The 12,155-nt window shown below is 38.1% G+C and overlaps 1 protein-coding gene across 2 annotated transcripts in view; it reads left to right on the top strand.

Moving 5' to 3' along the window:
• FAM193A (family with sequence similarity 193 member A) overlaps positions 1 to 12,155 on the top strand; it is a 77,474-nt gene that overhangs the window by 21,201 nt on the left and 44,118 nt on the right. For both annotated transcript variants that reach the window (XM_054514732.1, XM_036382658.2), the window contains exon 2: positions 10,564 to 10,629. In XM_054514732.1, the coding sequence (XP_054370707.1) occupies positions 10,564 to 10,629 (66 nt within the window). The remainder of the gene's footprint in view (positions 1 to 10,563; positions 10,630 to 12,155) is intronic.

Raw genomic sequence — 12,155 nt, 5'->3', positions numbered from 1 at the left:
GAAAACATGAAATTATATTGGTAAAACTTCTAGGGGATATAGCAATTTAGAGAGGGATAATCAGAGCTCTGAGCCTGACAAAACCTAGTACTTGTTCATATGCTGCAAACAGTATTCATGGAAGCCTTGCCAAATTTCATGTGACTTAGGTAGAGTGACCTCTAGGATGGCTGTGCTGCTGGCCTCTGTCTGGGTGCACAATATTCTGTGAATTAAAAAAAAAGAAAAGAAAAAAGGAGTTTAGTGGTCCTTTACAATCTCTTCACAATGGTGTCAAGTGGGAGGTTATTGGGTATCTGGCAGGGATTTCTTCCAGAATTACCAGTTCTTGTGAGTGTTTTTTCGGAATGATGATGTAATTGTCTGTGTCCCTGTCTTCCAAGGACCTGTTCTCTACTCTTTCCTATTTGTTGGCATATAAGGAGAAAATGGCTCATCAGATAAAAGCATCTGAATACATAACAAAAGAAGAGTGATGATGAGGAGCACTACTTGATGTTAGATTCTGAGCCTAGATGAATTATCTTCGAGATGATTTGCTACTTGCAGTTTTTACATAGGGGTTATGCCAGATCGTATCTTATGGAAAAAACACCCAACAATAGTTAGTTCAGGAAGGTCTTTGGCCTTTGTCAAGACAAATTTCATGAGATAGTGTGCCAGGCAGCACTTAGATACATTTCTCAATTAGATACATTTCTTAATTACAGCATATGTAGGTTTGGTTTTAGCAGTGGAATTCGACTCAAGAGTATCTACGGAACACAGCAGGGACTTCTGGTAGGGTCTGTACACTTCATTCTACAAAACAACTGTTTATTTTTAATTTTTTTTTTCCTTAGGGTATTTTTTGATAGTGATCAGTTGTCACATGACACTTTTTAAAATAAAGAAGCAGGGGAGGTGAATTCTATGGGAGGGGTTGAGGCAGGGATGAATATACCCATCTGTGAGTTTCATGGAATAAGTAGTTAAAGTTGGCATAATTCAAATTAACAGCCAAGGAAGTAATTTGACTTTGTTCAATAAAGTGGAATAGATAAGAAAAACTTATTGAGTACAACCTTGCTTTAACTTCCATTTAAAAATTAAGTGAATATAGATTGTTTTGTCTTATAACAGGATACACATCAGAGTTTCATTTTTTAAATTTTGGATTGTGAATTCTTCCCAATTCCTGTAGAGATCATGGTTTTTTTGTGTGTGCTAACATTTTCATGTTGTAGCACTATAACCTGTGAACTCCTTATTTCCTAAGAGGTGCTCATTTCCTGAAGGATGTAGTTTAGGTTGATTCAGCTAAAAGAAAACTAAGTGTGCTATTGAAGAATGTGTGGGAGGTATGGCACAGAATATAGATGTTGCTTCCTTAAAACTCATTACAGAGTAACAGTATCTGTGTTCTTTTCAAAGTACTACTTCAAAGTTGTCTTTTTAAGGTACTACTGAGGAAAAAAAACTTTCACTGGGGAGTTTTGTGTAGCTTTCTTTGCAGTGTAGATAATGTAATTTCAGATGGCTGCGTTTCTGAGTGTAGATTTTTGTCAGTCCAGGTTTGATGGGTTTGTTAATTTTAAGTAGCTGTTTAGACTTCAGTCTGTTCTGATTACTGTGCTACAGTAGAATTGTTTTATTTTGGCACTGAGGATCCAAAGGAAAAATAAATGAAGCAGGTAATAATCAGTTCTGTGTAAATCTACCAGAGGGGGTGATTTTACTTCATTTTCAGAGGACTTGAGTCTTATAGAACTGGAGTAGAGGGAAAACTGATTTTCTTTCAATTCTCCATTGTCCAATGCTGTCTGATTTCCTTCCTCCCTGCTCTATTTTTGAAGGTTTTGTGTATGTCTGGGAAACAAAAACAAAACAAAAACTTAATTATGTACCTTTTTTGAACAGACTTTTACAAGTCATCCATGCACTTGATCTGCCAGAAGCTGACAATGCATGATGAACACTTTTGCAAACTGTGGAGGAAAAAATGCCTTTTACTTTCTCAGACTACTAATATGCCTCATTTTGAAATACAGCTCTGTGTACAAGTGATTGATTATCCTTCTTCCCCCACCCCTGTGATAAGCCTATAAATACTTAACCTTACAAAAATCTTACAAATCTTACAAAAATCCTTTGGGGAAAAGTTTTTTTTTGCCAAGTATCTTAGACTTGAGTTTTAGCAGGAGGTAGTAGGCACTTGTCATCTTGGATATCTTGTCATCTTGTCATTTAGGATAGCTCCCAAATGGGTGAGATAGGAACAGCCTCCCCATGTACCCTGACCTCACTCTTGAATCATAATTGTTGCTAAATCAGAAAGTATTGGTCCTTTTTAACAAGTCCTGTGTATACCTGCTACTTATACTTCTGTAATTCCTCTCCATAGATTGAACTTCTATGAAAACAAAGACTTCAAGTGGAAAAAGTGTAATTTGAAATAATAATTTCAGTTCCTGTTGAAAACTCTGTTGGCATTTTGACTTAGTATCAAAGCTCTTATATGATATCCCTGTTGGAAAATAAGCAATTTAGATTTGAGATCTTGGGGGTGTGGGGAGAGGAATAATTTTGGGGATTTGAGCCTTTCATGGTTCACTTGCTTCATAACCTACATGCAAGGTAATGGAGCTTTCTAGATTAAGCCTCCCCACCCTCAGATTGTCAGCTTGCTTGACATCAACGATTTACTTTAGGACTAGTTTTTACTGAACTATGAAAATAGTGTTATGTTTACTTAAAGCCCAGTGATAAGTTTTAATAACATGACTTGCTGAAGAAGAAAAGCTTTCAGAGAACCTGTCTTGCAGGTTAGTCAGATTCTGTAATGGTGTGATTTTACTTAATAAGGAAAACAGTGGAAGTCAGTGTTATTATATAAAACAGATTAAAATTACAGTAGAAGTGTCACTAAGATTATTGAAATCTCATGTTGATTTTATTTGTATTTTTCCTCATTATTCGTATAAGACTGCTAATTATATTGGCTATTGAGGATTTAACCTGGGGTCTGACCAAGTTTATTTTGGCAGTAGTACAATTCAAAAGAGAGAGAAACAGTTTTGCTCATAAGCACTTTCTGTGAAAATGCCTGGATAGAGAGTACCTATCCTTTTGGTTTAGTATGATGAGTGTCTATTGCCAAATATATCTTTATCCTAATATATTGTCCCTAATATGAAGTAATACCACACCTCACCTTTTGAGAGCTAAACTGAGTGACTTCAACAACAGCCTTGTTAGCTCCTTGCAAGTGTTTGGGTTTGCAGTGGAGTGTAACTGCTCTGTATGTTTTGTCTCTTGCTTGTCTTTACAAACAGAGCAAGTGTCAATTCTCAAGTGACGTGAACAGTCTTAGACCCAGCATTGTCTCTCTTCCTCCTTCCATCTCCATAGGTCATTTCCTGTGTTTAGGCCTTGACCGTGTAATTCCCTCTGGCTGAGCATGGTGGAAAGGGCTGATGTGTTCTACAGTCACAGGATTTCCAGCCTGCCCCATCCAAATGTGTGTACACAAGATGCTACATGAACCACTCACCTGCTGGTTTCACAGCTGGTTGATGTCTCTCATGTGGTGTTCTGCAGCAAATCTGCTTTTTAATGATTTCTGTTAACTACTATAGCTATGGAACATAGATGTGCTGTGCACTAGATAGCAACATAAATCAGGGTTGAGTCAGCATGTTGGCTGTATTCATGTGCAGAGCTTTTGCCCTCTGGAGCTCTGACAGGCTTCTCATGAACACTTTACTCTTGACTGTTGTTCAACTTCTGTTTCTCGTGCTTCTGAATTCTTTCATCTCTAAAAGCTGGTTTATCTGTATTTGAAAGTAATATCACAATTTTAAAAAAAATCTTAATATCAGGAGAGTCACAATAGTCTTGTAGCTCTTCTTGGAATGCTTGTTCTTTCTCAGCTTTCATTTTTTTTATATCCTGATAATTGAGATAAAGCTTTAAAGGTTCTCTGAAATAATGTCCAGTCCCGTAGCTTTTCAAAGGAGTGCCAAGGGCTGACTTGTGATATCACTGACTTGTTTATGTGTATTTTTTTCTTCATTAAAGCATTTCCAATCTCAAGAGTGTGGAGTGTACTAGAATAATGCAGTTGAGGCTGGGAAAAGATAATTTAGGTGTTTGTGAATATTAATGCCAAGGACAGAATGCTTGGTAAAATGAATTGATAGTCTGCAAAGTTACTCAATTGGCCAGATCAAGTGTTGACTGCCTTAAAGGGATATTTGCACTTAAATTATTATCACCTTGTCTTTGCTTGTGCTGGTTTTATTTGGTACTTTGGCACCCTTAGTAAAATTAAGCATCTTTCTGCATAGGAAGTCTTCACAACTTTTCCTGTTGATGACTGTTGCAGATAATCAGGAACCACTTTATCTATCAGTGTCTCTCATATAATCTTGAGATTCCCTGGCAGGCAAGTCTGTGTTAGGATATACAACTGCATTCTGTTCAGTGTCACTAGAGATGTGTGATCATGGCATGAAAAATTGAGATATTTGTCCATTTCTTAAGCAAAACACTCCAGCTTCTAGATCAGGAAGGGCTACTATTTAGTTTGTTCATCCTTTAACTTTATAGTTAATAAAACTAACTGGTGGTCTTCATTCATTCCTCCCCCACTAAGGCATGTTTCACTGCTGCTTCATGCTAAACCATAGCTATGTTTGGAGTAGGAACCTCCCAAACTTTTCCCTTTTGCCCATCAAACATTTACCTATTTTCAAGCTACTGAATCAGAAGTCTTTGAAATGAAATTTTATATAACTGATGGCAAAAGACTTTTTTTTTTCTCCTCAAAACCAATAATAATAGACTCTGATATCTGCTTGTATGTTGCTATGCTAATGAACCTGGAAGTGTGTTGTATATTACTGATTATTTTCTGACCCATTCTTGGGCATGCTAATTTTGCATTCTCCTTGCTCCAGTGCTAGGAAGAAAACTCTTACCTTTAATCTGTTAAAAAATACTATTTTAGTATGCTTGTCTTAGAGGTCATGCTCTCCTACTACAAAAGCTCTTGTACTTCTGGGGCTTATTTAAAAATGAAAATAAGGGTTTCCCTTCTATTAGAAAAGTTTCCTGTTCACCTCCACTTGGGCGTCAGACTTTGGTGACCATGGACAGGGACCATCAGTGACCTTGGGCCAGCCCAGCTGGAGCACAGCAGGCTCAGCCATGCTGTGATATGGGACACTTCTGCATTTCTTGGCTGTGTTGGTATTGACCATAAATACTTGGATGTGCTCAACCTCTCCAAGAGGATTCTTGGGTGTAGTTCTGGGTAATCATTCATCTGATTCCATGATCTTCCTGCACTGTTTCTCTCAGTGTTAGAGCATCCTTAACAACAAGTGCTTTGATTAAAAAAAAATGAGTATTTTTTTCTAGACTATGTTCTGCTTTATTGGACATATGCTTTGGTTTGCTTCAGTTTGGCAGTAGTTGATATCTTGCAGGGCTTATGGCATTTTGATGCATTTTGGGTCTGTACACTCCATTCTACAAAACAGCTGTTTATTTCTTAATTTCTGGACACTGGTGTGTCCAGAGTATGGAACAATGTTTTCTGTGAGAAACCAGGTAGTACTTTGCTTAGTCTCTTCGTAGTGTCCTTTCTATGCCTTTAAAACTGCTCATGGGTTTCTTAAATGAGATGAAAAATAGTTGGTATGTTGAAATAAATGAAATCTTATTGGCAAGAGTGATGACACTGCCAAGTAGAACTGCTCCAGTTTGCTGTTCCTGTAAAAAACTGGGTTGTACCAGATGTTAACTGGGTATAATGTGGACTTTAAAGAGGATTAAGGAAGGGATAAATGTTGATAGTTCACTTGCTGTGCTTTACATCATAATATCTCTTCAGTGCTGTAACACATGTTATGCAGAGGCTGCAGTCACTCCTGCCTGTGTTCAGGAGAGGTGTTTGAAAGAAACCCCAAAGCCTTGCTGTGCTGCAGGTCTGGCCAGCGTGGTGTCCTCCCTGGCAGTGCTTGCTGCTAGAGAATGGAGAGAATTGCAGTGCATGTGCAGAATAATCCTCCTGTGCACCTTCACAGGTCTTACCATTCCTGCGGTGTCCTGCATCCGATTTTGTTTGTTATCTGCTGTTGAATGTCTCTCTGATACATTTATCATCATTCTTTCCCCTCATCCACCAGGCATTTGGCTTTTACAATGGCTTATCATTAAATCAGTTTCGGTTAGGGGGGAAGGATCCTAAATTTTCACTTACTGAAATCAGATTGTTTGCTATCTGTAGAACTAAAGGCATAAATAAATCATTCTTCATATCTGCAGTCACTTAGGATTTTGTAAGCGTCACTCAGCTGCCAGCAGCAGTTCTGTCACCAATTTAGCTGTGGCTGGAAGAGGAGAGAAAGCTCAGGCTGTGACTGGAGCCTGCCCAAGTCAGAGCTTCACTGGGGCTGTGGGGTGGCAGGTCTTGAGCAGAGAGTGGGACTTGAGAGTGCTGCCACCAAAGGGTGGTGGGTGATGGCAGTGGGAGGTGAGCAGAGCTCCTCCAGGTGCCTGAGGCAAGGCTGAGCACAGCAAAGTCATGGCAAATGGGATTTGGCTTTAAAATGCAGGCAGGAGAACAAGTGGCATGGACAAGGCATCTGCATGGGTTTTGGGGGGGGTAGCAGGCTGGTTTCTTTAGTGTTAGATACTGACAGATGTTTCAGCAAACTTGATTCTTCACCTCCCTATATAAAGATAAGGTAATTGATTCAAGTGGTATGGAATACAATTATTATATCAGGACCTGGTAGAATTAGGTGTAGCTGTAATTGTCTCTTGGTAACATTGGCTTTTTTCTGATCTGTCTTTCCTGCACCTGAGAAAATCAGTGCAATTTATCCTTTTTATCCTTGCTGTTTCTCTCTGGGAGAAATTTGATTCAGTCTTGCTTTTTCTTTTTTTTTTTTAAGTTTTGAACATCACATTTCTTTTGAACAGTTTAAGGTTCAGTGATGGTGGATTGAATCTAAATTTCCTTCCTGTGCCTTTCTTTTCCTGAGCTCTCCTGAGATCTTGCATCACTCTCGCTTTCATGATGTTTGTGTGTCTTCCCCAGGCTTCAGTTGTGAGACAGATGGGGGTGTGTTGTTTAGTAATGTGTCACTCAGCCTCCTGGAGGTCTGATTGCAGTGGTGACAGGCTATTAGAGCAAATTGTGGCAGTCTCTCAGTGCTTATTTTCTAATTGCTCCACTGGTTCTTCAAGGTCATTCTGGTGTAATCAGGCTGTATTGTTTAAACTGGGATTCCCTCTCTTTGTGCTTTCTGGTATGAAGTATACTGTGCCAAGATGTTGCATGTCTTATTCTCCAGGAAAATCAATGTTTTGGAGCAGGTGAGTTAGTGTGACAGTAACTTCCAAGAAACACAAGATATCTTTCCTTATATTTTTTCCATTGTAAATAACATTAACAGTAAGAGCAGAAATACTTCACACACACACACACACACACACACACACACTTTTCATTATGGTGAAGAGTGCTTGTGGAGATTCAGATGTTCCTCATCATCCATGTCAGCCTTCCTTATGGCATTTACCTTCACAAAATAGCTTTATAAACCACAAAACATTAAAATCATTAAAAACTCAGGAATGAAAAAATAAGGCTTTTTTAAATAAATAAAAAAAGTTAGGGTAATCCAGAAGTAACAGCATCTAGCTTGTCACTTCCACTTGAATCCTCTGCACACAGAGTTACATCTGTCAACATATGGCACAGTAACTCAATCTTGGATGGTGCTTCTGCCATTCTCCAGTCTCTTTAGTTCCATGAAGAATTTAGTGCTATTAGCTGACTTTGTCATCTCAGGCACTGTCTTGTTACAGGCATTGGATAACTGCAATTTTGAAAGCTTAATAAATAAATAAATAATAAAAGCAGTCATTTGCTCCTCTAGTACCAGTGAAGCACAAAGCAAGCATTAACATACTGAAATTATTAGTGCAACTCTGAGGTCCTTGAATTTCCTTAGGACTGTTGGCTGAATGTCATCCACTCTTGGTGGTTTGCTAGTTTTTCACTTGTCCATTTTCTCTGTACTGTTTTTGTCTTTTTTCTAGCAGAGCTTTGCTTTGAAACAGATCCTCTAATGCATATTCCATAAAGGCCTTTCACTGGGAGAATATCTTTAAGCTCCTCCCTAATGAACATGCAAAAAATAATTCTGTTGAGTTTACCCTGACTTTAGGTTATTAAAGCTTTTTTTTCTTAATGCTTCTATTTGTTTACTTGCTGTACCCTTACCTATCCTTACAGGCTCCTTGCTTCTTATGTGCCTCAAAAAAGGATTGAGTTGTAGCTTTAATACTTTTTTTCTTCACTAAATTATTTGTGAGACTGTCTTTTTTTTTTTTTCTGTTTTTAGCTTGCTATTGTTTGAGCCTCATTTGGAGAACTTTTACAAGATTCTTCTAATATTTTCTCTAATATGTTATTTAGCCATCTCCTTCCTTGCCTGTCACGTCATTATTCGTCCCCACTTAAGTCTTTCTTTTTTTGTGATTTTTATGTTTCCTCTTGGCCTCACATACAATGTCTTATATCTCATTGTCTACACACAAGTTTTTGATGATTCTCTTTGTTGCCTCCTATTTATCTAATTCCTTTCTTTAAATTCCTTGGTGTTTTTTCCTCCCGCAGATATTTAGGTCACTATTAAATTCTGAGGGAGGGTTGCACTGATATTTTTAAGCAAGTTCTGCACAGTGCTTAGGATCAAGAGATGTCTTTTCTGACAGCTCTTTCCATGAAGCAGTCATTCCTGATAGTCAGTATTTTGTCTTGGCTTCCTTTGTCATTTAGTGGATAGCAAAAACCTCCCATTGTTTTTGTCTTTACTTTTGTAGCATTTCTGAGTACCTTAACTTGGTCACTCAATGCCTGCATGTTTCAATGTGAAGGCTCATGTATTTCTCATTATCACTGTCTTGAATGTAAAGAAGGTAAATGTACTCCTTTAATGAATAAGTAATGTCTTTGGATGAGTTTCTCTTTTTATTCATTTTCTTCGAAAAAGTGGTTTTAGCTGCAGATAACTGTTTCATTCTAAACTTTCATACTGGTTTCTTTATTTTTCAATATATATGAATGCCAATAACCAGTGGACCTCCAGACTGGAGGACATCTTTTCTTGATGAAGAAGACTTCTTTTTATCAAACAACCCTTATTTGTTCCACTTTTTGGAAAGTGCCTGAATAAAAATAGGGAACTTGTTCCACATCAGCATTTTTCTTCCTATAATTTTAGACCTGAGATGCTTGACTTGTGTATGAGGGTTTTTTCCTTAAATATCTACTCTGGAAAGATAGCATAGGGTATGGAAGTGAAGCTGTGTGATTTCTTATTGGTATTTTCTCTAGCAGTGATTTGACAATCCCCCACTTTGCCTTTGGAAAGATTCAGCTGAAGGCAGTGGCTTTGCAAGAATCTCCCTGTCTCTGAACTGAGCTGTTGGGAGTGCTGTGACATACATAAAACTGAAGGACGCTCCTTTGCCCTGAGGACAGCTCCAGTTAGAGTTTATGGTTTGGGCACAGGGCAGGAATGTTTTCTGAATCCTGTCAGTACAGCACACAAGATCTGAGGGGTCTTGGTCAGACAGACTGGTTTTATTGTGGTCTTTAGAGTAGTCTTAGAAACACTAATATCCAACAGCAATAGGTGGGAAACTGGAGGGCAAAAAAGAGTTTAGAAAATGCATGTGAAAGGTGGAACAGAAGCATGAGATTACTGATGTGTGAAATTCAAAAGCTCAACCAGTGCTCAAGAAGGAGGAGAGACTAGGATAATTGACTGACTTTATTTCTCCTTTCCCATTTTTTAAGAAATGAAATGCCTTTTCTTCAAGTTGGTGTGATCTAGAGCTCTTCATTGTCACGGACTTGAGTTCATACATTGTCTTGACTTGACTCTTGATTTAGTGTCCTCAAGTAGTGCTGTGAGAGAGCACTTGGGGCTTGTAAAAGGCATTTCATTGCTGTCTGGTGTAGTCTCTGGAGCACTTGTGTAGAGGAGATCTCAGAGGTTTCTGTATGAGTCATAACCTGGGGCAGGAGGAGGCTGCTGCACTGGAGTAGCTGAATGCCACTGGGAGCCTTGCTGTGGAAAACTCTTCTGGTTAACACTGCATATTTTTCTAAGCAGTACGGTATTCAACTTCCAAAAGGCAGAAATCTTTGTTAATTGTTTTGATTTACAGTAGAAATTCAAAAGCTAAATGCAAGCAATCAAATACTAAAGGAAAAATGTAGTTTTGTTTTTGACTTTTCTGTTTTCCTTTATCAGTTCTTTCAGCTCAGAGTTGCTACTGAAACAGCTAAAGTGCAAAAGTTGAAAATCCAAACTTTTGCATCTGTTGAACTTTTTTACAAAAGAAAAGCAGATTTATATCTCTGCAGTTGAATGATGATTCAAATTTCAAAAGCTGTTGTATCAGTCTTCAGATACTGAGGAAGATTTTTTTAATTTTTATAAAGCTCTTTTAGCAATAAACTCAGCTATTGTAACCAATCTGTTATTTTTCCAGGTTTCACTAAATGGTACACAGTTTACAGACAGTTCTGTTGCATCAGAATTCACGGGTGTTTCTCAGGTATGTGCAGTCAAATTTTGTGGGTATATATAAAAGCAGAATTATTTATTAATGGGAGAAGATATTAAGCAGTATTAAAGGTACTAAATCAAACTCTTCAAAAAGAATGCTGTGTGAGATTGGGATGTTGGTAATTGAAGTCAATTTCTGATTATCTCCTATTTAAGCTTTAAAAACAGTGGAATCTTTTTTTTTAGTAAAATTTTATTGTTATAGTACGCTTCAAATTGGATCTGGATGTTAAAAAAAATCTATGCAGTTTTATGGTAATAAAGTTATTCTTGGAAATAAATCTAAATACATAGCAGAGATGCAGTTATTTCTGTTCTGACTTGTCCTACTTCCAGCTTTCATTTATGAATGTTATATCTGAACATGTTTCAGAGATAAAGTGAGCCTGGGTGTTTTCTTGCAGAGATGCATCCCACATTTTTTGAAGCTTGACTAGTGGAAAAATATCCTGCTTTTCACAAAATGTGCACTTTGCTCTGATGGCACTGAAGAGACACAGAAATGTGACCTAATTGCAAGCTCTCCTAATGCAGCAAGAGTTTGCTGCTCATGTTGAAATGGTCACATGAACAGTTGCTGCATTTATCATGCTTTAAATAAATAAGAAAGTGAAGTTTATAGCTTCATTTTAGTAGGATGGAGTCATAACAGGTATCAGAGATGCTTGTGGTCTAGATTTTGTTGAAGTTTCAGTTTTGATTCTTGATTTGCATTGTGCTCTAGGAGCCAAGGGCTTTAATTTGAGATTCACACCTGTTGTAAATATGGGCTCAGTGGGGAGATGGTTAGGGTTTCACTGAGTGTGGCCATAACAAAGATTATTGTTCCTGCTGTGTTTGCCATGGCTTTTTAGTGATTGTGGTGCAGCTTTAAGGAGGTTACACACACACATCTTAACTTCTAAAAGTCCCTGCAGAGTGGCTGTGGTGTGTTTGCCATGACCTTTACCTTTGCAAAAGACTAAGTGTCAGGTTGTCTTAGCTTCTGAACTTTTACATTTTTGTCCTCTTATTTTCCTGCTTGTTGGAAGATGTCCTGCATAAGATGTTCATAAGGATTTGCCTGCAAAATAGCTATGAAGATGTCATCATTCTGCCAGGGACTCAGCTAATCTGGCTTCAAAAAATCTATTTAAGAAGGAAACTTTCAGGGCTAAGGGATAAGCAGCCATGGCCTCCTGTATGCAGGGGTTTTAGGCATGAATGAGATCTTCAGTTGGGTGCAGGTCAGCCAAGAGCAATGTCCAACTTGGGAAATGTCTTGGTGCTTGTAGAGCCTATAAAGGAGTTGGTCAGTCCTGGCCTTTCAGCTGGCAGAGGGAGTCTTCCTGCAGGAGAAGGTTTTCTAAAAACCTGCAGTAGACTCCTGGAGAGTTTGTGTTCTTTTTCCTGCCTTAGTGCTTAGGTGCAAATTCTAGAAGTGGCAGCAGTGAGCAAAGGTTAGCTGTTCTTAATAAATCTGTTAAATTTCTCATGAACTTTTGAAACATAGGAAGATATTTGTGGAGATGTAAT

The sequence above is a fragment of the Molothrus ater genome, chromosome 4, assembly GCF_012460135.2.
Source record: "Molothrus ater isolate BHLD 08-10-18 breed brown headed cowbird chromosome 4, BPBGC_Mater_1.1, whole genome shotgun sequence".
Classification (NCBI taxonomy): domain Eukaryota; kingdom Metazoa; phylum Chordata; class Aves; order Passeriformes; family Icteridae; genus Molothrus; species Molothrus ater.
The sequence above is the reverse complement of the archived record's forward strand: the minus strand, read 5'-3'. Positions and strand labels throughout refer to the sequence as shown.